Below are 27,232 nucleotides of genomic sequence, written 5' to 3'. Positions count from 1 at the left end.
GTAAACCGGTCTTGTATGTAAATAGTCCAAAGTTAGCTGAACAGTGACGATTCTGAATATCATGGGATTACTTTATTAGCTTAATTCAGTCATAAAGTTGAACTGGGTAGGACCAAATTCCTTTGCCAACTTGACTGAGTAATAAAGTTGTCGTCATTCTATGGTTGTCATGACGTGGTTGATATTGAGTGCTTATTTGTGATGATCTGTTGGAAGCAGCAAATCTGCTAGCTGCCCATGTTTTAACTCAAAAGTGCACTCGAACTTTTGCTAATTGTTGTGTACATTCTGATGTATAATGCTGGCAGCACAGATGGATTCCATCAAATGCTACCGATCTAACCAGTGTTAAGTAATCAAGTAACGACTCTAAACTCTGCAGGAGTTTTCTAAAGTGGGATTACAACAGCCTGTTCCTCTTAGCTAACTCTTAGCTCCTCAGTTTCTGGTTCCTGTTTACTGGGTTTGATCAGACAGGTGGAAATAGCATTTGCTGTGTCAGGTTTGTTGGCCCTTTGCGTTTTTGTGAACAGCCCGATTTCTGTGCAGGGAAATCGATTTGTTTGCTCCAGTGCGTTAGTGGGTCATCTAAATCTATGATCTGTGCCTCCTCGATGGCTTAGTGGATATGGATAGAACAGTTGCCTAGCGTAAAATCAAATGACACGGACGAGGAAGGTCCAAGTGTGCGTTCAGTGACGTAATCTCGGGTGAAATAGGGGGAGAATCAGACAGGTATCCCTCCTGGTTATTCGTGCTGCGAAGTCGCATGCAAAAGAAGGCACAATGGGTCTTGGCTTTAATGTCAATAGGTTTGCGAAAGCAAGAATGGCTGCTGGAACCTACGTTAGCATGAGCCGAGGGGAGGAGAAAAGAAAGCAAATCATCTGGTCCGGTTCTTGCCTGCAAGTTCTCTGGAGGTTTTTTGGGAGAGAGGTGGGGGGGATTGATGGATTTGAAGAATATACCACCACCTCTATCGGGAGTATGCCTGCTTCTTAAACTTTTTTAAACTTGCACATTGCTTTCAAGCAAAGGCCTTGATAAGGTGAGTGACTCAGTTCAGCGAGCAGGGAGTGTGGGAGTTGCTGTAATATGGTTGAGTCAGCTTTTTTAATCAGTTGGTTTGTGATCTGCGTGTTTGTGTGGCCGGTTCAACAGGCCACCCCTTCAATCTGTGGGTTTTTCTCTTCTCTATCGCTAAACCCCCAAAATAAAACCCAGCACACGTGGAGTAGGAGTTGTGTGTCTGCCTCTAGGAAATGGAGGATTTCTTTGCACGTTGACTATTAACCAGCTTCATAGATTCCACCCTCTCAGCGGGGGCTTATTTAATCGCATTCTTTTAGAAATTTATACANTTTTTTAACGTCGGAAACTTGTCATTAATGTATTTTATGATTTTTTTTCTTCATTAACTCTCATACCCAGTAACTTCATGTAGGCAGCTCTGTGGTTCGGTCCCCCAAGCTAGGATTATCAGCAGAAACACCGTCAGTTCTTGTAACTTTCAACAACAACAACTTGGATTTATATAGCGCCCTCCACCTGGACGGCATCTCAGAGCGCTTCACAGTAACGGATCCCGGCACCAATTGGGGACGAAGGTGACCAAAGGCGCAGTCAAAAAGAAAGGTCTTCAGCAGAGACCTGAAAATAGGAAGAGAGGGGGCGAGACAAAGGGAGTGAGGAAGGGAATTCCAGAGCCTCGGGGCATAGTGGCTGAAGGCACGGCCGCCGAGGGTGGAGCGGAGGACTTGGGGGCCGAGGATGAGGCCAGACCCGGAGGAACGAAGGCAACGGGTACTGTTTTGAGGAGAGAGGTCAGAGAGGTCGGGAGGTGCAGAAGAGTGGAGGGATTTGAATACAAGGGTGAGGATCTTGAAATCGATCCTCTTTGGGATAGGCAGTCTGACAAGGACTGGGGTGATCGGGGAGCGGAGTTTAGTGCGGGTGAGAATGCGGGCGGCAGAGTTTTGAATGATTTGGATTTTATGGATGGTAGTCGATGGGAGACCGGCGAGGAGGGCGTTAGAGTAGTCCAGCCAGCAGATGACAAAGGCATGGACCAGGGTTTCAGCGGCTTTCGGGGAGAGGTATTGGCGGAGGTGGGTGATGCGTCGGAGGTGGAAGAAGACAGTGCTGGTGAGGGACTGGATGTGGGGGAGGAAGGATAATTGGGGGTCGAACCTGACGCCTAGGTTGCATACAGGTTTGGGGAGTTTTAGGGGGAGGTCAGGTAGGTGGAGGAGGTGAGCTGTGAGATTTTAGACATTGACGAGAGCCAAAGAGTATGGCTTCCATCTTGTCAACGTTCAGCTGAAGGAAATTTGCGCTCATCCAGCCCCTGAGATCTGACAGGCAGCTGACAGATCATCAGAGGACTGGAGGTCGCAAAGAGAGGTGGAAAGATAGAGTTGGGTGTCGTCTGCATACAAGTGGAAGTGTACCCCATGTCTGCGGATGACATCCCCAAGAGGGAGCATATGGATCAGAAAGAGGAGGGGGCCAAGGATGGATCCTTGGGGTACCCTGTAGGTAACCGGGTGAGAGCGGGAGGAGAAGCCGTTTGTGCAGATGTACTGCTGGCGGTTTGTGAGGTAGGACTCGAACCAGGCGAGTGCGGTCCCACTGAGGTGGATGATGGAGGAAAGGCAGTGGAGGAGGATGGCGTGATCGACTGTGTCGAACGCAACGGAGAAGTCCAGGAGGACAAGGAGGCATAGGGAGCCCTGGTCACAGATAGACAGGATGTCGTTTCAGGTGGTGTTCACAATCTCCTCCACCTGTTTGGCGTCCGGTGGTTTCAGATAACCTTGCTTTTTTGTAAAGAAAAACTGGAAACTACTTCCGAGACTTCACGGAAGCGGATGTAACACGTTCTGGGACTCGAGGATTGATAGATTGAGGTTTTCCTTGCAGACCCTATATATTACACCCTGCAGAAAGAAATGGCTGAGGTGGGTAGTCAAAGAATTGTAGAATTTTACAGAGCAGACAGAGACCATTCAGCCCAGTCCACTGTATACGATCTGCCAGTTCTCGGGAAGCTATTTCTTTAATCCTAGTCAGGTGAGCTGCTTTGGTGAATGGTGAAGAAAACCTGTTGACCCCTAGTCTTCATTAGTTGTGTGAAGTACACAATGGTGAAAGGATCGTGTGCATTGTACGTGTAGCTGTTGAGGAAGGAGCTTGTTAACAGAGCAATAGCTGTTTTGCTTAATATGGCACAGAACTTCAAATAGATTCAGGCGAAGCCTGTCGTTTTGCATCCGACTCTTGTTTGTTTCCGTGGCTCGCTGTTTTCAGCTGCTGGTCTAAATGTGTTCCAGGGAAACATATGAAGCTGAGCCCTCAGGCCGAAGAGGTTGCTACTTTCTTTGGCAAAATGCTGGATCATGAATACACTACAAAAGATATTTTTAGGAAGAACTTCTTTAAAGACTGGCGAAAGGTAGGGAAAAAATAATCTTCGGGTAATCAAATCAAATTTGATAAAAGGCTGTTCCCCTTCACCCCCACACACGCCCATACGCACGCACCTATACACACACACGTTGCCTGCCCTCCACGTGCCTGCTCTACATTTAATTCCTGGTTTGATTTCCTTCAGGAAATGAAACCTGAAGAAAAGTCGACCATAGTGGATCTGAACAAGTGCGACTTTGAAGAGATGAACCAACATTTCAAGGATCAGTCTGAAGCTCGGAAGCAAATGTCCAAAGAGGAGAAACTGGTTTGTGCCAGCGCTACATCCGAACCAGAAACCAGTTAAAACGTTGCTGCCTTGTCACCGGGGACTCCTTTTTAACTCTTGCTTTTTCTTTTTTTTTATTATATTTAAAAAAAATAGAAATTAAAAGAAGAGAATGAGAAGCTTCTTCAAGAATATGGGTTCTGCATCATGGACAACCACAAAGAGAGGATTGCTAATTTTAGGATTGAACCTCCAGGGCTTTTCCGTGGCCGTGGTAACCACCCAAAGATGGGTATGCTGAAAAGAAGGATCAGGCCAGAGGACATCATCATCAACTGTAGTAAGTGAGTATCTGGGGAGGGGGCAACTCGATCATTCCCACAACCTCGATCTTGTTCGAAACCTATTTAAAGTTGCTTCTGATTTATTTTGGTTGGGGGGGGGGGGTTGGGGTTGGATGGTGGAGCGGGGGGGTCAGCTTGTGGGTGCCTGCATGGTGGGGGAGGGTCAGCTGAAAGTCTCACGTGCGCAGAAACCCACGTGTGCCAGTGAGCAGCTTTGTTGGGACCCAACGGAACAGCGTCCACACCTGATCGGGAAGGTTACCGCAGACTGTCAAAATGGACACTGAATCATCCCATTCTGCCTGTTGTCGCTGCACCACCTGGTGGTCCAGGATGGGTACTGCAGCTCTTAACATTTATTACAACAATCCTCGCGTTTGATAATATACAACAACAACAACAACAACAAGATTCCATTTATAAAGCGCCTTTCACGTCGGGAGGTCGTCCCGAGGCGCTGCACAGTTGGGTCAGGACCCGAGCATTGGGGAAATGGTCAGGGTGAGGGGAGGGAAGGGAGGGAGGGAGCGAGGAGGGGGAAGAGAGTCGAGAAGGGAGCTGAAGGCACAGTCAAAGAGAAAGGTTTTGAGACCGGCCTTGAAGGATATAAATAATATAGCGCCTTATCATCGTGTCTTGTAGAAGTCTGAAAGCGCTTCACAGAATACGCTGTGAAACGAATTGACGGTACGTTTTGTGGGCGAAACGCGGGCGGCCAATTGCGCACAGCAGTGAATTTACTGAGGTTCTCGAACCTTAGACCGTTTTGAGTTCTCCGTTTGCTTCAAAATCTCAGTGCCGGGTGGTTGGGGCTGCTGGTGCCTGTCGTGTCTGCGTACTGTTCATGCAGGGTTTGGAGTTTGATAAGGTAGATGTTTACAGACGTTTATTACTGGAGCTCCCTAATGCCTCAGTGGATAAATGCAGCATCTAACAGACAGGTAAGTGCCATGTTCAATCCTTGCCCTGTGTGGCAGTGGGTAAACTCAGTCAAGGTTGTGGTGAGGTGCACTTCTGATCATCGTACTTTGCTACGATGTACAAAGATTAGGTACTTGGGAAGATACTCAGGGGGGGGCTGCTGGAACGTGCAGTGTAAGCAAATTGCTATAAATGTTGTGGTTCATTATTAAGGCAATCTGTATTTTCGATCCCCAGAAAGACTGCAGGGAGCAGGTGAGGAATCAGTGCTCAATGTGCTAATTTTTGATCCTCTCTCGCTTCCTCTTGTCTTCCCCCCCCCCCCTTTCTCTCTTTCCTAGGGACTCCAAAGTTCCCGTACCTCCACATGGCCATAAGTGGAAGACGATACGACATGACAACAAGGTGACTTGGCTGGTCTCATGGACAGAGAACATCCAGGGCTCCATCAAGTACATCATGCTGAATCCCAGCTCAAGAATTAAGGTATTATCTCTCTTGGGGGGAAAAAAAATTAAACTAGTTTGTATTGGTCGTGGGAACCCCCTGGGCTCCAGTTGGGGAAAATTACCCAGGCTTTCCACCGGGGGCACTGCTGGAATAGCAAGCTGAATGAGTTAGTGGATATCTGGATCATTCTGTGGCTGTAGATGACACCTTCAGTAGAAACTTGAGGTGTGGAAACTAACAGTGATCTTCACCATAGAAAACCGGCTGTTATTTTCACTGATAGGGTGAGAAGGACTGGCAGAAATATGAAACTGCTCGGCGGCTGAAGAAGTGCGTTGACAAGATCCGTGCGCAGTACAGAGAAGACTGGAAATCGAAGGAGATGAAGGTCCGGCAGAGAGCTGTGGCACTTTACTTTATTGACAAGGTGAGAGACCTAATCGCTGTACTGGGCAACAGGCTTGTTCTGCAGTTTGCTGGCAATCATGACTTTTCACTGTATTAGTAGATTCAAAGCTGCGCCCAGCAGAGAAAGGGTTGTATGCTTTAATCCTCTGTTACCGGTTTTATCCCTGATATCGTATAGGTATGTGTTGTAACAAAGGACTTTTGTGTGACAATGTGCCTGGCGCAGAGTTAACTGTTTCTGTGCTTTATTTGTTTTAACGGGAAAGATAATGGGCTGTTTGACCTTGAGGTGCACACAGACTGCAGTAATGTGTCAGAATCATTGCAAGCTGAGCAGCCAAGCCAGGCTGCCGCATTGATGCAGAACGTTAAGTGCACATAGTGCAGTGTGATCTAGATAGCTTCCTCTCCCCCCCCCCTTCACCCAACCACCACCTGTTAATCTGAGCCAAGCATTGGAGATCTACAACAGTTGAGTCTAGCTGCACTCTGCGGAGTGGCATTGCTCGTTCAGAGTTGTGGTTAGGAAATTATTTAGTTTAGTAATTATGGAGAAATCTCAAAACTGTTGGCAATCGGGAAGAGATGGAAGAAAGCAATAATTAATTTCCCTCCTTTTCCACGCTTCATTTGAATCTCCTACATTTCTTTTTTGTATTTTGCCCAAGTGGTGATTTTTCATGTCATCCCAGACAGTGAGTGTTAAGCAAAGGAGCGGCAGTAAACTAAAGCTCGGGGCTTATCCTTACTTGATCTAAACATAGCATTTTCCATTGGGTGGAGGCGGGAGCTGTGTCAGAAGTGGCAATTGTTTCTTCCTGACTCGAGTGTAAATGTTGACACCTTTAGCCCAGTGACCGTCTGCTGGCTCCCTGTACTGTAGCTGCTCAGACAATTCACTGTGACTCTCGATTCTCTCTCCAACGTAGCTAGCCTTGAGAGCTGGAAACGAGAAGGAAGAGGGGGAGACCGCCGACACTGTTGGTTGCTGCTCTCTGCGAGTGGAACACATCAAGCTACACACGGAACTCGATGGCCAGGAGTACATGGTAGAATTTGACTTCCTGGGTAAAGACTCCATCCGGTATTACAACAAAGTACCAGTGGAAAAAAGGGTGAGGCTTTTGAGTTTTGTGAAACGCCCCCACGCTCTGCGTTAACAGTTCAAAACAGGGGTCTCCAACCAGGCTAACGACTCCTTGGATATTCGAGAAGTGGCCACCAGTCCCGCCCGGTCAATACCTTGTCTCCAGTAGCTACCAAACCTACGATACTCATGGCATGGCCATTAATGAAGGAAACAATTCAATAAAGGCATTGGTTTGGTTGGCTGACTAATAAGGTTATCCACTGGTTTAAAGGCTTTAGTGGGGGCTCCAGTCACTTCAGTGCCGGAGCAGACTGGGTGGTCTGCTCTGCTGAGATACTTCAGTAAACTGGAGCTGACACAATCAGTAGCAGGTAGTCCAAGCTGCAGTGACTACAGTACATCCAACACTAGTTTCAGTTTAGCTTTGTGTGGAGATGTGTGTGGGTAAAGCTCACCTGTACCAGTTCCAAGCTCCAATCCCGGCAACACATTTATTATGTTTTTTCACACTTGATAAATCTCCTCACACTTGATAAAACTTCTGACAACACACGTGTGTTACCTGACTTTACATCCCACCTTCACGCTGTAGTTCCTGTCCTGGTGACTGCTAGATTGGCTGCTCTGCTGACTCTGTCCAGTGCTGTTAATCTCTTTAACCAGAGTATCGGAGAGCCCCAAGGGTTTGCCTTTCATCTCTTGTTTACTGTGTCTGCAGTACACTCTGTTCTGAAGCACATAGTACAGTCTGTACTTAATTAGCTCTCACGGCAGTATTTGGCTGGAAATGCACAGCGTGCAGGAGGCCTGGCCTGTGCTCTTAGCTTTCTGAAAGGCAAATCCTGCAGGGAGACAATTTATTACATGGAGCTAGACCCACCTCTGGAGGTCAGCACACCTTAAAACCTTGCTTTGATGATCTTTTCCATATGTGCACGTTCCCCTTTTCCAGCATTGCTGGCTGTCCAGCTGTAAAGAGCAGTGATCTTTTTAAAGGGGATGTGTTGTGTTTCCATCATGTTCCGGTGGCTTATTCTTTCATTCCCTCCAATCATCAGGTGTTTAAGAATCTTCAGCTATTTATGGAAAACAAGCAACCTGAAGATGACCTTTTTGACCGACTGAATGTAAGTAGGAGCAGTGGGAAACGGGAATGCATTGTACTACAAGAAGTCCATAGATTGATTTACTGGTTTTTAAGGGTTGTTTGTGCACTGGGCCTTCAGTCCACAACAGCAACAACAAAATTACATTTATAGAGTGCCTTTCACGTCGGGAGGATGTCCCAAAGCGCTGAACAGTCAGATGTCGGGGCCTGGGCATGGGGGAGGGGTGGGGTAGGGGTGAGGGAAGGCAGAGAGGTGGGAGGGAGACCAAAGGCACGGTGGAAGAGCGGTTGGATATAGTACAAATTTGTCACGGAGTTGGTTTTATTTTGTTTTATGTTTTCAGACTTCGATCCTGAACAAGCATCTCCAAGAGCTAATGGATGGGCTTACAGCCAAAGTGTTCCGTACCTACAACGCATCCATCACACTGCAGCAGCAGCTGAAGGAGCTCACAAACCGTGAGTAATAACAGCAATACTGTCGGCGTGTTTCCCCCCCCCCCCATCCCCTTGTACGACCAGTTTCTCTCACTTTCCATGCTGTGAGCCATTCCGCTGACTATTAGCTTGAGGCACAAATCCACCACTTGTGGAGCTGAGCCGTACAGAGTAAGCGAGATTGGTCTGGGATCTCGACTGGTTTGGTCTCCTTTGTCTTGCTCCCTCCCTTGCCTTCTTGAAGGCACGTCTCAAGACCTTTCTCCTCGACTGCGCCTTCACCCACCCTCCTATCCCTGCCGTCCCTGAATCCCTGAATATCCAGTACCTTGACGTGAAAGGCACTATAGAACAATAACAAAACTATATTTGTAGAGTGCCTTTCACGGTGGGCGGACGCCCCAAGGCGCTGTTATAAAGGACTCCCAATGACCCTAATTGGAATGTAGATTTTTTTTTATGGATTTGCGCTGAAGACTTATCGGACCTGGTGCCCGAGTGTAACTCACCAACAGGAGAGGAGGAACCTGGTGACATGTCCTGTGAGGTTCTGTGGCCCTATTATACTGAATTTGTGTATGGCAGTGCAGAGGCTGACTGATGGTTTATGTCGCTTTGTATTTACAGCTGATGAAAACGTGGCGGCAAAAATCCTCTCCTACAACCGTGCCAATAGAGCAGTTGCCATCCTTTGTAACCATCAAAGAGCACCCCCAAAAACCTTTGAGAAATCCATGCAGAACCTCCAAACCAAGGTGCGTGGACATATAGACCACAGCTTATTCTCTAGCAGTCCAAAGGATTCAAGTTTCCATTGAATTAATTGAAATAAAAATGAATTACATTTAATTCAATTCTCTTTGTTTCAGATTGATGCAAAGAAAGACCAAATTGGGATGGCCAGGAGAGAGCTGAAGGGTGCCAAGGCTGACCACAAAGTTAAAAAGGATGAAAAGACTAGGAAGTATGTGGTTTGTGTTGGATTTAACTGCTCTGATTGATCAGTATGTAAAGCTGCTTAACACTATCAGACTGTCAAACAGATCAGGAAGATGTCCCAGGTTCTCTCTGTTCTGTGCTGAGTTTGATGCTGCAATTGTCCTGATGACTTGGGCTGAGGGGATGCAGAGAATCCGCCATGTCCGTGTTCCTGCTTCTTTCCACTACTGAGAGACACTACAGAAGAGTGTACTTGTATGAAAGTCTATATTCCCCTTTTCCCTTCCCTCCGCCTTCTTCCCATCCCATATATTTAGCCAACATTCCCTGTCCAACAAAGACAACAACAAAATTACATTTATAGAGTGCCTTTCATGTCGGGAGGATGTCCCAAAGCGCTGAACAGTCAGCTGTCGGGGCCCAAGCATGGGGGAGGGGTGGTGGTGTCCAGGTTCTCACGTGAATGGACACTTAGTCAAAGAAATCCTCAGGTGTCTGGATTTTGCAGAACTGGATACAAAAAGAGCCACGGTATTGGGATGGGGTGGGAGGATTTAATCAATAACTTATTTCCAGTGTTGATTCATTATTCTCAGTATCACTGTTTGTGCCGCACTCAAGTTACTAAATGTGTGTAAATTACGTTAAGCTAGACACATGAGCTTGATTGGGAATACATCTTAACTGTAGCGAAGGACCTCGCCAGCAGTTTCTCTGAGGCGTGAGATTCTACTTGTTTTCACCAAGTTATGCTATTCTGTTCTTTGCGTTTCAGTATTTTTTTAAAAGCCGAGAGTTCCCATAAAGCTTGCCTTTGGATGAAGTTTATGAGGAGAGATTCTGGGGAGAATTAAAGGGTGCAGCTGTGTTAAAGGCGTACTAATGCTTTTTTTTAACCCAGATCTGTGGAAAGTAAGAAGAAAGCTCTCCAAAGGGTTGAGGAACAACTAATGAAACTGGAAGTACAGGCCACAGACCGGGAAGAGAATAAGCAAATAGCCCTTGGTACTTCCAAACTCAATTACTTGGACCCTAGGATCAGCATTGCATGGTAAGTCTACACATTGTGCTGTATTTGCCCTCAAAGAACCAGAGGGGGAGGTGAGAATTTTTTTTACACACTTAAGTTGTTACGGTCTGGAATGCGATGCCTGAAAGGAGTGTTGGAAACAGATTCAATAACAACTTTCAAAAGGGAATTGAAAAGGAAAAATTTGCAGGATTATGGGGGAATAAGCGTAGAGTAGGACTGATTGGGTAGCTCTTCCAAAGAATATTCTACGATTCTATGAAATTCCTGTGGAGTCTTGTGTGGTGTTGCTTTTTTGTTCATGTCCAGTACAGTACAGATTAACAGGGAAGTAAGGAATTAAGGGAAGAATGGTGTCTTGTCAATGTAAATTGACAATCTTTAAGCTTACAAACTTTTAAGTGACATGAAATGGGCACCTTCAGAATAAGTACCGTACGTATGTGTTGCGGTGTCACTCCTTGCAACGTTCACTGTGAATGTTCATTCTAACAGGTTTTTTTTTCCTTTCAGGTGTAAGAAGTGGGACATCCAAACTGAAAAGATCTACAACAAAACCCAGCGAGAGAAGTTTGCATGGGCCATAGATATGGCAGATGAAGATTATGAATTTTAACCATTGACGTGGCTGAAGCTGAGTGAGACTGGCCTAAGCCACCTGACCTGGAATAGATGCTTTTTGTGTAACAAGGAAGACAAATTTAAAAACTGGTTCGGGAGCTACTGTTTTAAAAAAGAAAACAAAACAAAAAAAAATTATAAAGCACTGATTAAGTTGGTGCATTTATACTGTTAGAACTTCGCAATAACTTTTTTTTAAAATTGAGAACTACAATCCTGTTTTAAAAGAGAATAAAAGGCACCGGTTTTAAAACTTGGTCACTGCTACACACTGGTGGACATTTGGTGACTGTTTGACTTGAACTGGAGAGCAAATGCTTTTGCTGCCCTTGTCTACTAAAAAGGAGTGTTTTATTTCATACTTTTTCTTCTTTTACACAGAGTCTGTGTCACTTATCAGGGCCCTAAAGAATCTAACTGGAACCTGAATGTGGCTTAAAAGCATTTGTTTGGATTGAATTTTAATTGGGGAAAATTTTTTGCAAAAAATTATAAACACAAGAAAGATTTTAGATGATATTACAAGGTTGCTTTTGTTTAAGAGCGTCAGATGTGCTGGTTAGGGATGTGTGTGCTGCATTGTTTTCCTCCCCAGGCTTTTTAATATAAACCTTTGGGGGTTTATTTAAAGCTGATCATTTGTTGCTGACCTATTTCAAACCAGGGGCCATCATTCTACGAAAAGAAAAAGCGTGTCCAATTTTCAATCTGATCGGGAACTTTTAATAGCATTTCAGGTGGAACCTAGTTTGGTGTAAGAGAACTGAATGCACCTCCTCCACTGTCTAGAAAGGACCCGCTCTTATCGCTGGAATGAGCTTAATTTGTCTACAACTGACTGGGAATGTAAGGTGAATTTACACATGGTCGGATTTCAATCTGGGTTTCTATGATATTTTTGTGGGGTGGGGGGTTGGGAGGAGCGGAAGGAGAAATAAATGGTCCATTTCTTGCTGTGTGGCTTTGTGCCTTGTGAGTCATGTTTGAAACGCTGTAGTCTTTCAACCTGCAGCCCTAGCGCTGAGTGTTTTAAATGTGATTTAATGCATTAGTACAGCACTGAAAAGTGTCATGGAGAGGAAAAGGCATGACTAATGGTATGACTTGGTTGTATTGAATTGGTGACCAGAATTTTTAACAATAATAATAATTGAAGTGGGGGTGGGGAGGGGGGTGGGGCGGATAGATAGATAGATAGATAGATAGATAGATAGATAGATAGATAGATAGATAGATAGATAGATAGATAGATAGATAGATAGATAGATAGATAGATAGATAGATAGATAGATAGATAGATAGATAGATAGATAGATAGATAGATAGATAGATAGATAGATAGATAGATAGATAGATAGATAGATAGATAGATAGATAGATAGATAGATAGATCGACCTTTGCGGAATGGGGGGGGGGGGGTTATTTCTTTCTGAGGGCTGGGAGAGAGGAGGGAACCACCCTGAGCAATGTACAACTCAGAAAACTATAAACTCTACCAGAGGTGAACGCAATTCTTCCCATTGCTTATATCTAGCAGCCTGTGGCTGAAGGAAACGGAGTCTGGGTGATAAATAGGGGGTACATAACACTCGGTGAGCAAGCGACCCTTTTGCCTAGTGTTCGTTTTGTGGGCTTTTTTTTCTCCCTTTTAAAAATAAATAAATAAATAAAATAATTCTTGTGACTGGAGATTCGATCCTAATAAGTCATTGAATAATAACTAACTTCTAATTTTTGAGACAGGGGGAGGGGGGCACTATTAGCTATAAGATGTATGTTTTACAAATGTTTTGATGGGTTGGGAGAAAAAGCTAAATACAACTTGCAGTTTAATTTACATATGGATTGTAATCAATTAAAACGGTGTGCAGTTAATTAGTCGATGCACAGTAAAGTAGTCCTTTCTTCCTAATAGTGCATTCTAAAGGCTCCTTGCACTCCCATCTAGTAACTGTTTGGACTGTCTCTTAATCAAGATATTATATTTCCAGGTCATTGGAACAGTTCCTAGAAAAGGACATCATAAGAGGCCTTTATTGCTGTGAATATGTATTTTGTTGTATTTATAAAAAAAATAAAAACATTCAGCTTGACTTTGAGGGGGAAAGATGGAGTAGACAAGCTAACTTAAACCACAGAGGCCCTACCACCAAAGAGTATGGGCACTTGATTTAAATGTGTCCACTGGTTTAAGTTGATTTTTTTTTAACTGTGAATGGTTTTTTTTCTTTGTTTTTATGAGACATGCAACTTTTTAATGCTTCAACTCAGGTTAGCGAGAGAGCGAGCGAGAGAAAGGTTACCAGAATGAACTTGCCTACAATTCCAGTATTTGTGACATCTTTTTTTTTCCATTAAAACTGCATTGTTGTTACCTAACTGGACAGCTGACACAGGAACGTGGAACCCGAGGAAGGTGGCATTCTTATTTATTTTTCTCTCACAACAGTTTTTGGTAGTGTGCGCTTTTGATTTTTTTTTAAAAAAAACAAAGAAAAACATTGGGATCAGTCAAAACCTGACAGGTAGATAGGAGTCTGTCACGCATGGATGTATGTACACTGTGTTGCTCGCGTTAACTTCGAGGCAGACTGGATGGATGAAGAGTATGGGCCCAACTGCTTATTAACCAAGCCGAGATAGCTGACCTGTAGGGTGAATTTCTTGTAACTTGTGTGTTTATCTTGCCTCCTCTGCAGTCCTGCTGCTCTCTCCGGTGGGTGACTTTACTGCCATTTCATGTGCACTTTTCTGTAAATATGGCTTCCTTTGACATTTCTGCAGCAATAAGCAAACGTAGTTGTAGCCAAAGTGTCATTGAATATTAGCGACGCTTTCTAAATTGTAGTGCGGTGAACCTCCTGATAACTCGTCACTCCCAAGGGAAAAGGGTTCAGTGTATATAAATACCTAAATAAATGTGGCCGAGATTTTTACCGCATGATCTGGTGGTGACAAGTTAACACCGAGTCGAGTTGTCAGGGGGCTACGGTAACTCCAGAATGATTTTGTTTGGAGTTCGTCAAATTTAACAAGCGTATATGTATGCCATTTCCTTTTTAAAGAATTCCGGGTGATGAGTTTGCCATTTAAAAATACAGTCGTGTCTGTATAGAGCTTTCCATTCACTCGGAATGACTACGAACACAATTGAGAGTAAATTGGTTAGATGGAAACTGGCTCAACAAGTTTGAATGTTGGCTTTTTCCTGGCTGGTGGGATGGACTTCTCTCTTCTCCGTGGGTGAAATAAGTTTGAATTCCACCATTTCCTAGTAAATGGCACCACTTAGCAGCCTCACTCCCCCAGGCCCAGATTGGTGTCCAGTGTACTAAATGGGAATGCTATCATTGCAGAGTGAGGTGGGACCTGCAGCCAAGTTGCTGGAAGAGTGTAAGGAAGCTTTAGTCTCGATCCCGGGTGTGATATTTTGACTGGGCGTTGGTTAGAAAAGTGTGTTCATACCCCCGGGGTGCATTTTCCGATTATGGTATGTGAAATTCTTCAACCTGAAAAACCAGGGATGTTTGTTTGACATCGTCCCTGGTGTGTGATACAGTGCCTGATGTGTGATTGCATTTCGCAATGTGCTGTAGCGAGATTCCTGTGAGCTTTCATGCAATGTGACTGACCTACATGAAGCGAACTTTTGAGGCAAAGTTAGGAAGCTGTCTACCTCCTCCAACTCCCACCCCCCAAGCTGTGGTATGGTTCAGCGGGGCAGTTGTTTGTGTTCCTTATGCCCTGTCCGAGTAGACTTTTAACATGTGAATCTAGACCATGGTTGGCACAATGCGAACGGGAGGATATGCTGTGTGGGTGAATCCAGTGTGGATGGTGGTTCTCGGCACAGTCCCAAGTCCACTGAACTGCAGGATGCTCAAACCGGTTTTAATAATAGCTGAAACAATTGCATCGTATATGGGATGGTGCAATTGGGGAGAGAGAGAAAAAAAATTGCCGTGCGCAATTGGCTGCCGCGTTTCACCCCCGAGATATACAGTCATTTCACTACAGTATATCCTGTGGAGCGCTTTGAGACGTCTCGAAGACGAGATCAGGCGCTGTATGAAATGCAAGGATTATTATTGTTATTAAAACTGAAATGTGCACAATCAGTCCTGTCGCGTGGGTTCACATTTACTAGGAAGGATCTGTAGCCCTCAGTAGTAGGGGTGGTTCTTTCATAGTTTCCAGATAGTGTAGGCAGGATTGAGAGCGTAGCATACACCGAGTGAGTGTTTTGTGAGTCACACTGCGCTTCTGGGAAGTTGGCCCTTCCACTTGAAACCTCAGAACGACGGGAATGTTTTTCCGCTGATCATATTTCCTTTCCCTTTTTTTTTGAAAAAAAAGAAACTTGAAGCCGTCGTAGCAAAGAGGAGGTGTTTATTGTGTAGCGCCCTCTAACTGCCAAAAGGGGATGAATATCACCGGGTCGGTTGCCAACTTCAAGGCATGAAATTGGATTGAGGTGGGGTGGGGGAAGGGAGGGGAACACTGCTGCTTTGGTCTCGCTTGGAAATAAAGCGGCCACATTTATTCAGCCGCTCGCAAATCAGCCTGGCGAGGAAAATAGGAGCCTGTAATACAAACTTTTAATTTATTTTCATCTGTGAACCCGAGCTCTAGTAGATTTGACGCAGTTTACTGCTCATTTCTGCAGCCATCAATCCTGGCATGTCCCTGCGCTGAGCTGTCCAGTTAGGTTTTTCCGGTTTGTGTCTGAATCATTGTCAAACTGTTGTAGCACATTTATCATGTACTTGTGAAACTGGCCAACATATATAAATATATATATTAAAAGATGCTTATTCAGTCTGAATTGCAATGGGGGGGGGGGATTTACATTTTCTTTTTTAAAAAAAATTGGTTTTCTTTTCTCCTGCCTAAATTCCTCTTTAGTATGTGCTTTACTGATGGGCTAGTCTTCACAGACTGATGTGTACAAGGTTTTTTTTTTACAGATTATTTCTGTAAATTTAACATACTGCAATGAATTGTGCTCATTTGTATTTTTAAATAAACACATTGTACACTATGAATGTGGCAGAGTCTGGTGTTTGTACTTCATTTAAATGTATTGCAGAGCGGAGTAAGTGACGGGGCTTTTAAATATTGTATCCCTGAGTGTGATTATTAATTGCATTTCTTTCTCTCCCCCTCCACCACCACCACAAATTTCTGGGCCTCTGCCAATGTTGGTGTGAGCTGACTACTTTGTGGGGAAGGAAGTCTGACTTGCTGTTTAACTTACCTCTATCCTCAGTACCTCTGGCATTAAATTCAGCCTGGATCATGATCTGGGATCAGTGTAAAAGGTCTTTCCGGGGTCTCGCTGGTATCCCTCCTGCTCAGCCAGAGAGTCTTCTGGACTTATCGGAGTTTCCAGCTGATGTCTATTACTGTATTATACTTGAGTCTCTTTTCCCTTACTCTCTGGTTTTAGTGGGAACCTAATCCAACAGTGCACAGAGGACATATTCAAGTTGAAGAATAAAGAAAACGGCTTTGGTCATTTTCTTTGACCCAATCTCCACAGAGAAAACTCCCTTTTTGCTTCTTTTTTTAGCCACTTAGAATTTTGTGTTCCTTGCCTTGTTGCACCAATTTGCTCTTGCAGTTACAAGTCAGAAAAGTACAAATAACGCCACTGTGCATTTTGGCCAGGAGGTTGCCCCAATGTGACTGTAACGCACTCGATAATGTGGCACTGCTTTATTTGGATGATTCCACCATTCAACATCTGGGTAGCCTGAGGGACCCTGTTTTTCTCATTGCAGATCGCAAACTACTTTCAAGACTGTTTCCCGCACAAAATACACAGTCCATTCACTTTACCGTATATTCTGTGATGCGATTTGAGACGTCTCAGACGTGCTTGATAAAGCGCTATATCAAATGCGAGGATTATTATTACTTCAGTGCCTTTCGCCTGTTCTTACAGACAAATTACTGAACCAAATGGATTGCACAATATGTGTTCTATAAATAAAAATAAGATTTTTTTTTAAAATGAAGACTTATTTAATTTTGACCAAATACCAATTCTGTTGGCTGCAGTTTATAAAAGATCTGCTATTACAGGGGCGAGTTCAGAATCCCAGAGACACTTACTTCCCTGTTGAGGAAATTCCCTTTTCACTTACACAAGGATTTCACACAGTTCAGAATGATGAACTTTTTACATCAACAATCTACATCAAGGGGCATAAGAGAGGCAACAAATCTGACAATATTTTCTCAGTTGGATGCTTGTTGCCAATTCCGTGTTGTATGTTTCAGTGTCCACAAGATTCTGTTCAGTTTAATGTTTACAAACAGACTCGCATGGATCGTTATTGTATTTAGGAAACAAACTTGTGTTACTGAATATGTGTAAAACTTGGGAGTTAGTTATAGCTTCGCTGAGTATCCTTGTGAGGGAGTCCTGTGGTGTACTGGTTAGAGCGCTCACCTCGCAACCTCTCGGACCTCGGTTCGATTCCTGGGCAGCGCGAAATGTTGGGCGAGTTTCCTTACTCTACACTCCTCTGTTTACCGAGCAGTGAGCAGGAACTTGGTTGTTAGTCGATTGACGTCTTGCTTTTCCGGGGATAATAATCCCTTCCCTCAAAAAATTTGGTCACTCAATCCGCAACTGTTTGTGGGGACGCTGCTGTGCGCAATTGGCTGCCACGTTTCCCCACAAAATATACAATCAGTTCACCTTACAGTATATTCTGTGAAGCAATTGAGACGTCTTGAAGGCATGGTCAGGTGCTGTATCAAAATGAAAGAATTATTGTTCATTAAACTTATGTGGTTCAGGAAGTACACATACGGTAACTAACTGCTCTCCAGTACGATTTGAAACGTCCCTCTGCTTGCTATTGCTGCTGTTGGCGCAGTGAGTTATTTGCTAACGATGGCCAAATTGTGGACATTGATTGCCACCCTTATTGCTGGAGTCCCACCAACTGACCTGTGGTGGCAATTGCATTAGGATGCTGTAAAATGAGTTGCGTGTACTTGAGAAAACTCGATCCCCATTCGAGTTGAATATGTTGGCCCATGAATCCATCTCCCACAGGCGGCGCTGTTGTCAGTATCACTGACGTCAAGCAAACAAATGTTCAGCCACAAACTTGTATCTCTGGTTTTGTATCTGAGCCCTTTATCTGGGTCATCTGAAAATCGGGGCCTCTCAGCTCGTGGAGCTGTTCGGTAAACCTGGCGGGATCAGCTTCTCCATCCCTCCACTACCCAAGTCCTGTCTGTTAACCTCAGACTGAAAGTTAAAGGGCAGTTAAAACCCTGCCACAAAACAAGGCGTCTCGGAAGTGGGAAGCCATTCTTAATCTTGTCCCTTTAACCTCCTCCTCCTCCAATTTTCATCCATCTTCTGAGCAAGAACAACAAATTGCATTTTTATTGCCTCCCTCACATAGGGTAGGGTCCCAGAGTCCTGGAACAAACATCGGTGGGTATCACTGGGGTTCCCACCCCACCCAATGCTCACACTCTTCAGCAGTGATCCCTCCTAAGTGATGGTTGGTGAGGAGCAGGAGACACTATGGGTATTATTAGCCCTTCCCGATCCCATAATGTCTACAAATACAGTCACTACAGTTTACAGTGTATTCTATGAAGCGCTTTGAGACATTTGACGATGTGCTAAAGAACTATATTAAAATCAAATATTATTATTATTATTGTTGATGCTATAATAACAGCCACTCCGGGAGCTCAACCTGAAACCTCGTGCATTACTTTTTTCCCCTCTTACCTTTAGTCCCCGATCCCTCCCTGCAAGACAGTGTCAGCTAAAGCTCAGTTGATTTGATTAAAAGATAAATGCACTTAATTGGCACAATGTATTTCTTTTTCACAACTCTTCCCCCCCCCCCCCCCTCCCTTCCCTCAGTGAGAAACAATACAGTATTCAGCTAATAACTGTGTTTTTCTTGTGTGGCCAGAAGTTTATCTGTTAACCAAACGTTAACTGATTCAAATCTGACCAGTTGCTATGTTGCAATCTTTAAAATGTGCTGATAATGAGATTTTATTTCTACAGCTTGGTTTTCCTGTGTGTAAAGATGCACTGTTATGTCAATGAATACATTTCAACATTTTTTTCCCCAAATATTCTTTTTAAATCAGTATTCCTCTTTTCCCGTCTCTCCCACAACCCACCCCCCCCCCCCATCCACTCCAAAACAAACCCCACTGCATTAGAGCTATTATCGTGAATTAATGGCATTACCAACTGCGTTATATTGAATGGATAGATAACCACAATTGCATTTATATAGAACCCTTCATTCACGTGGTGGGTAGGGCCTGGGCTGCTTGACAGCGGAGGCTTACCCCGGGGGGGGGGGGGAAGAGGAGAGGTGACCACAAGCACGATCAAAAAGGAAGGTCTCTAGGCGGAAATTGAAAGTGCTGAGGATGGGAGGGGGTGAGGCAAGATATGATTACATTGGAAGCTCAGCTTGTTTCATGTGAATTCAGAATACTCTTCAGTTTCTCAAAATGTCTGATTTGAAGTGTATTTTTCATGTAGTTCACCCATTTGGCACCGAAATCTCACCCACGTACGATTGTCCGTGTAGGGGTTTCATTAAACAGTTACGGTTTACACTTGAAGTTGAAGGTAGCCATTTTCCTCTGTGCTCCCGTCAAGCAAATAAAGTCACTCAATCCACGACTGTTTGCGGGACGCTGCTGTGCGCAATTGTCTGCTGCGTTCCGCCCACACAGTATACAGTCACTACACTTCACGTTGTGTGCGTATTCTGTGAAGGGCTTTGAGGCGTCCGAACGTCGCGATGAGGCGCTATATCAAATGCAAGGATTATTATATTCCGATTATTACTACTGGGACGCACGTTTTCCTTTTAACGCTCCGCTCCCGGAGTCTCCAAACCAGTTTGGATCCGTGAGGAGGTTTTGAGTGCCGATTCGAGCAGCGAAGTGTGTGACTGCAGTTGGCAAAAATCTGATCCATCTGAATTTCTTGTGAAAAAAAATTGCGAGGTTTGTTTGTACTGTACCACAGCCAAACCCCAGCCTTGTAGTTAAAACCCAGCTTGTAACTTCTAAAGCCTTTGCAATGAGTTAGTGAGTGAGAGGGTGAGAGGGAGTGAGGGAGGGAGGGGGGCAGTTACATTGTGGATGCCACAAGGCTGTTTAGCTGAAGGTTGGATGTGGGACTTGGCTGTAAAGGGCAATTGAAAGGTTTGGGGGAATCGACAGCAGTGTGTGTTTTGCAGTGAAAACATGGTGATGTACAGCCATGTTTCCCTCTCTGCAGAAACAAAGGAGACCAGTGAGTGAGTGAGTGAGAGTGAGTGAGTGTGTGAGATATACATATATATACACATATATATCTCTCAAACGATAATGATTAAAAATAATATGCTTTACAGACAGACCCACAGACGGGTTAGAATAGAACAGACGGATCTGAAGTGCTGCAATTCACTGTTTGGAAGGAGGTGAAGGAAAGGAAAGGCAGTGTGTGTGTGTGTGTGTGAGGGTGAGGGGAGGGGAGGGAGGGAGGGAGGGGAGGAAAGGAGGGGAGGGAGGAGGTGAAATCATTCACCAGATGGGCTGTGAATGCAGCCTTTCAGTAGGATGCAAGAGGGGAGGAGAGAGAGAGAGAGAGAGAGAGCACAAGTCCCAGCTCTGCTCTGGAAGGCAGAGAACCTCTTTGAGCTGATTTGTGTTTCTGTTGTTGTTGTTGTTGTTGTTGTTTGGTCCCCACACCCCCACACCCCCCCCTCCCCTCTCCTCTCCTCTCTCCTCCCCTCGTTCTGTCGCAGTTTGAGACACGTTATTAGATTGATTTAGTGTCTGCGGGAGAAGGCAGAGGGGGGGTTTGGGGAGAAGGAGAGAGGGGGCGAGAGAAAGGGGAGAAGGAGAGATGTGAAATCATTCATTCATTTTTTTTTCTCTCTCTCTTTCCACCCCCTTTTGCAACAAAGAAACACACACACAGAGAGAGAGAGAGAGAGAGAGAGAAGCTTTCTCTATAAGTCTCTCTCACAGCCATACTTCCGGAGCTACACGTCTTTGCAACAGAAAGAACAGAAAAAAGAGCTTAATTGTCTCTCTCTGTCTCTCTGTCTCTGTCTCACTGTCTCTCTCTGTGTCTCTCTCTGTCTCTGTGTCTCTCTCTGTCTCTGTGTCTCTCTCTGTCTCTCTCCTTTAACCATCGATCCTAGAAAGCGAAGCAGAAAGAAAACCAAAGAAGGGAGAGAAAGGGAAGGAAGAAGAGAAGAGAGGAGGAGAAGAGACGGACTGTCGTGCATTGATTAGGGGCGAGAGGGAGAAAGGGGGAGAGAAGGAAAAAACACAAGGAGGAGAGAGAGAGGGAGAGGGAGGGAGGAGAGAGAGAGGGAGGGAGGAGGGTTTGCTTTATATAACGAAGTCGGTGTGGAGAAGCGGATCGTGTCCTGTGGCTCATTGAGGATTTCTCTCTCTCTCTCTCTCTCTCTTGTTCCAGAATCCGAGCCTTAAAAACCAGGACATGGAACAGTAAAAAGGCAGAGACAGAGGAAGTGAAGGAAAGAAAGAAAGAAAGAGAAAGAGAGGCAGAAGAAAAGAGAGACAGAGAAAGAGAGGGACTGTGCTATCTATCCTTTGCTTTCTCATCCAGGCTTGTCCACCAGGAAAGGTCTGGAGCTTTCTCATCTCTCTCTCTCTCTCTCTATATATATATATCTTTGGTTCTGATATATATATACACACACACACAAAGAGATCTTCTACAGAGAGGTGTGTGTGTGTGTGTGTGTGTGGGTTGGGGGGGGGTTGGAACATGGCTGTTTCAGGAGGCTTGTTCCTGAATGGTTTGGTGCAGGAACATGGGGTACAAAGCAATGACCTGTGCAGGAGTTTGGAAGTGGGCACCGTCATGACTTTGTATTACTCCAAGAAGTCGCAGCGGCCCGAGAGGAAGACCTTCCAGGTGAAGCTGGAGACCAGGCAGATCATCTGGAGCCGAGGATCCGAGAAGATCGAGGGGGAGAGTAAGTGACACTGCGACAACAACTAACTAACTAACTAACGACAACAATAGTGACGACTTGCGTTCACGCAGCGCCATTCATGCCGGGCTAGTATCCCGGAGTCTGACCCCGAGCCGCGGGGGAGAGGGAGGGCGGGTGGGGGATGGGGGGAGGGCATGGGGAGGTGACCGTAAGCACCATCAAAAAGGAAGGTCTTTCAAGGCGGGATTTGAAGGCGGGGATGGGAGAGAAGGGTTGCGAGGTGGAGGGGAGGGATCGAGGGAGAGAGAGCGCCAGAGTTTCGGGGCGTAGTGGCTGAAGGCACGGCCACCGATGGAGTGGAGGGCACGAGTGACAAACAGGAGGCCGGAGCCTGTGGGAGTGGTGGAGTGAGGGGGGGGGGGGGTAAGCAGATCGGATAAGTAGGGAGATGCGAGGGCCATGAAGGGATTTATTTGAAAACAAGTGGACAGGATCTTGACATCGATCCATTCGGTAATTGGGAGCCAGTGGAGCCTGGCGAGGAACTGGTGTGATGCGTGTTCGACTCATTTCATTTGCAAAAGAAAAGAAGAGTGGGGAGGGGATGGGAGAGAAAGTAGATAGAGAGAGGAGAGAGAAGAGTATGGCCAAGCTTTTCCCCAAGAATAGATCCTAAATTTAAAAAACATAGGGACAGTTTGCACTGGAGAGGGAAGAGGAGATAATAATAATAATGATAATAATCCTTGCATTTGATGTAACTAGTGCCTTGACATGTCGTTGAGACGTCTCAACGCAGAATATATTGTAAAAAAGGAATTAACTGTATTTTGTGAGCAAAAACGCACAAAATACACAATTAGCCTGGTTGATTCATTTGTATTCAGTTCGCTATTGCTGTGTGTTTGATCCATCAGAGTACATTGAAATGATGTCTCTTGTTTTTTACACACACACACACACACACATATATATATATATATACACACCCACACATCGCTTTGACCCATCCAAGGGTCATCTTAGCCACGGTTGCAGGATCTTCAAACAAAAGTTAAACGGAGGGACATTGCAACTGTTTTCTCCTGTGTGCAGAGTCCTGGCAGGAGATTAAATCAGGCAAAGAAGTTCTAATGGACTAAAGCTCCTCCATATTCACTCCCATTAGATCGATAGATATATTTTTAAAAGGCAGTCTGGTGGGTGTCTGACATATGCACAAACCCATCACCGTGCCTAAGAGTATCCAAACCAAAGTGAGAATTCCCTGCATCTCCACATGGAAATCCCAGGGATAGATTGTTGGAATGGCATATGAACTCTCCCTGTGGAGGGACGGATCCAGTTTATGGCGCAGGTTGGCAAGAGCCAAGGCTTGGGGAGAGCCCAGGGTATGCGTTGGGGTAACTGCGGGAGTGAAGTTCTAGTGGACCAAGTCATTTTTATTCTTTCCCAGTCAGTGAAATTTTATAGGATCAAACCACTTTACAATCATTTCTGCTGTACGGAATTTTATTGGACACATCGTATAACAGTACATTTGAGATAGTGATAGCCCGACTCATAAAGCGCTTCACAGAGTATACTGTGAAGTGTAGTGACTGTATATTTTGTGGGCAAAACGCGGCAGCCGAATTGCGCACAGCAGTGTCCCACAAACAGTCGTGGACTGAGTGACCAAATTATTTTTAAGGGATTGTTATCCCCGGAAAAGCGAACCACCAATCGACTAACAACTGGATTCCTGTTTACTGCTGGGTCAACGGAGGCGTGTGGGTATGTGTGGAGTAAGGAAACTTGCCCAACGTTACGTCCTGCCCGGGAATCGAACCCAGGTCCACTCGCTTTCGAGGCGAGTGCTGTAACCACTGAGCTACAGGGCTCCACATCCAATGGGAGTTCACATTCCTATAACCCCAAGCCTGCAGACCCAGCCGTGAGCATAGTAAGTACAGTGACGAAGCATAATCAGCTCAGTGTTTGGCTGTGTCATTCCAGCTGATCCAAAAACAAGATTGAGGGAGGTGGGGTGGGGGTTTGCTTGCTGCTTTTCATGATCATTTCCCCCCCCCCCCCCACCCCACTCCACCCCCACCCCACTCACTCCACGCCCACCCCCCAAGTGACACATAAATCACGAGAGTTATCAGCTGCGGGAGAAATAACGCTGCCAAACATTTACAGTTAAATACTGCTTCTATAAATGAGCCACGGGATGAAGGTTTGCTGAATTAATTTGCTTGAGGAATCTGCAGATATTGGACGTTATGTTCCAAGTGCTTTCGTTGGCGACAGGACCTGTGTGTTGACTCATCAGGATGTGACTTGCAGAGTTTTTTTAGGCACATCATCAGGAAGGACTGAGATTTCTGACCTGCAGCAAGCACGCAGAGCAGGCCTGCACAGCACATCCGTGTTTTTCCCCGTCGTGATTTGCTCAGGGAGGGATCGTTTAGAACTGCCCAGTCTTGTTCGCGAGCAGAGAGGATTGATTTCAAGTCTCCTCAGAGAAGTTGCTGTAAAGCACGTGCGCACACACACACACACACACGTCTTGTGGTCCATTCGGTCCTCATGTTTGTCGCAGACCGCGAGGGTCTTGCCCAGTTTCCACTCAGGAGTTTCTGTTTTCTTCCCAAAAGAGCAACCCAAAGAAGAAGGGAGTGTCCTGCCATGTCCGAGAATCTGAGCAGTGATTTTGTAGGTTTCCCATGACCCCGTCTCCTCCCCACCACTCGCCATTAACACGAGCCCATAACGACGACAACAACAGCGACGTACATTTATATAGTGCCCTTCACGCAGGATAGAGCTCTGGGGCCTTATATAAATACAAGTTGTTGCTGTAGTTTCTAGTTCGATTGATTTTATTTTAAAGTGAGTTACTATGCCTTTAAAGTTCCCATTACTTTAAAAGTTTAAAAACGTCAATAAAGTCGGGAGACCATTCATTACCCATTGTTCAACTCGCTTCGCACTATTCGGGTTTGCATTGCGAATCTCCACTCTTTAATCCTTCCTCTCCTTCAGATCAGGGCGGAAATTTGCACCTACGTTAGGGAATTGATTTGTTTCTTTATGTTGTATCTTGGTGCTAATTGCGTTGCAGACTTGAGGCCTGACAACCTCTTGCTAACTGCTAGCATGTGGATTAGAGAATGGATACCATTGATAGACAGTATGGAGTCTTGACGGGAGGTTGTGATTATAATTTCGCTGTAACCCGAACATTTTAATTTCTAATTATTTCCTCCGTACTTGGGAGATTTCGCCCACAAAATATGCTCTCAGTTGTATATACAGAATAGTAAAACCAGAGGACACACGGCCTGCGATTGAAGGGGTTTAAATTCAGAACGAAACTACGCAAACACTATTTCATTAAGCGAATAGTGAACCTGTGGAACAGGCTCCCCGGGGAGACGGTTGAAGCAGGAAGTGTTGATTCTTTCAAGTACAGATTAGAAGTTTTCTTTTAGGAAATAACATTAGGGGATACAGTACATAGGTAGTTTGGGACATGTGTGCATTCGACCGCCAGGAAGGTGGGAGGCGAACTAGATGGACCTTGGTCTTTTTTTGTCCAGCATCTCTTACATACGTTCTTATATTAATTGACTTTGCAGTATATTCTGTGAAGTGCTTTGAGACGTCTCGAAGACGCGATGAAGCGCTGCATCAAATTGCAAGGTTTATTATTATATTCTTAAATTGGGAGCGATTTGTTCCTGTTTCAAAGAAGCAACACTGTGCTCCTTTACACGGCTCAGGGAGTTCATTGAGTAACTTGGACAATGTCTCCTTTTACACCGTTTGTCATCTTCAGTTGATTTCTAAAATAAAAACTAAAATGCTGAGGACGTATGGGGCAAGGGGCGGGTAATTGGACTTGAGTACAGATCAGCCCTGATCTTATAGAGTGGCGGAACAGGCTCGAAGGGCTGAATGGCCTCCTCCTGTTTCTATAGTCTGGAGGAGTTGCTGTCTGTGACTGTCATGTCAACTGAATTATCTTCAGCCGAGAGAGACATTGTCGTGCAGTACATCTAGGGATGATTCAGCACCATTTCTAGATGGTAACACAGCTCAGCTCAGTCACTGCCAGGGTCAGTATCCCTTCCAACCAGAAACCTTCCATGATCTCACCGGCACTCCGTATTTCAACAAACAATTGTTGCAGCAAAGCTCCACTGAAATGGACATATTAAAAAGGTTTTAGCGTTGATCATCCATTGAATTGTTTTCCCCCCCCGATCCCAATGCAGTGCTAATGGTAAACCCAGGGGGTTGTGCAGACGGTCCCCAGTGTGTGGGTATGTTTGCAAGCTTGACTATCCCACTGTGAAGAGCACGGTTCTGTTAAGGATCCAGTGTTTCAGCTCAGTCCCATGTTTAATGGTCTGTCGTTTGCTGCTGTGTACTCTTTGGACCTCTCTGCATTCTCCTACTTCTTTTTCTTTTCTTCCTTTATGATGTGATTCAAGGAACAGATATATTATGCATGTGGTTAAACTGCATAAGGTTGATCACAATCACACTCACTGACCAACTAGCTGATTCATTAAAGTGTTACTGATATTCCCTCCCCTCACCCCCCAGTACTCCCCCTCTTCTCCTGTCCTATCCTGAAGGTAATACATGACTCGTGCTATGGTATATGTTACAAGGGGCTTTCATGCATTAACTTAGACAGTCAGTGTTTGTTTATTTTATTGGGTGGGGGAAGGGTGGATCGCACCACAGCTAAGTACAATATTGCTTTTACCCTCTGACCACACTTTGAGTCAGGAGCGGAGTCACTGGATAGCCAAGAGTAGCAAGAACAATGGCTTTGTGTTTGGATTTCTCCTTCGCCCCTGTTTCCCTGCCCCATTTGCCATCAGGGACTTTAACGAACGTCGCATGTTTGGAGTCCAGAAGAGATCAAAACAGATATAGCAGAAAGCACTGAAAACAAAACCTGTTTTAGACTATAATGATTCATAAGAACTGAACACACGTACACATGCACGCACGCACGCACGCACACACACAAACATACACGCTTGTAGACAGGCATGGACCTGAAGAACATAGCTGGCCAAAATTGACATTGATACCTAGTGACATGATTTTGCTGCATTTTCTCCCCCTTTCTCTTCCCCGCCCACCCAACCCCCACTGACCTCCATTCACCCACCCCCATCTCGTAGAGTGGAAAGAAACT

At 45.1% G+C, this 27,232-nt stretch overlaps 2 protein-coding genes and 1 non-coding gene across 4 annotated transcripts in view; 2 read left to right on the top strand and 1 right to left on the bottom strand.

The window, feature by feature from the left end:
- top1l (DNA topoisomerase I, like) overlaps positions 1 to 12,002 on the top strand; it is a 36,674-nt gene extending 24,672 nt beyond the window's left edge. For both annotated transcript variants that reach the window (XM_042341722.1, XM_042341723.1), the window contains exons 10-21: positions 3,333 to 3,454; positions 3,614 to 3,736; positions 3,854 to 4,041; positions 5,304 to 5,448; positions 5,696 to 5,839; positions 6,750 to 6,935; positions 7,969 to 8,037; positions 8,363 to 8,477; positions 9,084 to 9,211; positions 9,326 to 9,420; positions 10,297 to 10,446; positions 10,939 to 12,002. In XM_042341722.1, the coding sequence (XP_042197656.1) occupies positions 3,333 to 3,454; positions 3,614 to 3,736; positions 3,854 to 4,041; positions 5,304 to 5,448; positions 5,696 to 5,839; positions 6,750 to 6,935; positions 7,969 to 8,037; positions 8,363 to 8,477; positions 9,084 to 9,211; positions 9,326 to 9,420; positions 10,297 to 10,446; positions 10,939 to 11,041 (1,568 nt within the window). In that variant the 3' untranslated portion in view covers positions 11,042 to 12,002. The remainder of the gene's footprint in view (positions 1 to 3,332; positions 3,455 to 3,613; positions 3,737 to 3,853; positions 4,042 to 5,303; positions 5,449 to 5,695; positions 5,840 to 6,749; positions 6,936 to 7,968; positions 8,038 to 8,362; positions 8,478 to 9,083; positions 9,212 to 9,325; positions 9,421 to 10,296; positions 10,447 to 10,938) is intronic.
- A 9,804-nt stretch (positions 12,003 to 21,806) lies between these two features.
- plcg1 (phospholipase C, gamma 1) overlaps positions 21,807 to 27,232 on the top strand; it is a 40,206-nt gene continuing 34,780 nt past the window's right edge. The window contains exon 1 of the mRNA XM_007905193.2: positions 21,807 to 22,065. Coding sequence (XP_007903384.1) covers positions 21,855 to 22,065 — 211 coding nt within the window. The 5' untranslated portion in view covers positions 21,807 to 21,854. The remainder of the gene's footprint in view (positions 22,066 to 27,232) is intronic.
- trnas-cga lies at positions 23,837 to 23,908 on the bottom strand. The gene has a single exon. It is a non-coding gene; the product is annotated as a tRNA-Ser (tRNA).

The sequence above is a fragment of the Callorhinchus milii genome, unplaced genomic scaffold (assembly GCF_018977255.1).
Source record: "Callorhinchus milii isolate IMCB2004 unplaced genomic scaffold, IMCB_Cmil_1.0 Scaffold18, whole genome shotgun sequence".
NCBI lineage: Eukaryota > Metazoa > Chordata > Chondrichthyes > Chimaeriformes > Callorhinchidae > Callorhinchus > Callorhinchus milii.
This window is presented reverse-complemented; position numbering and strand designations above follow the sequence as displayed.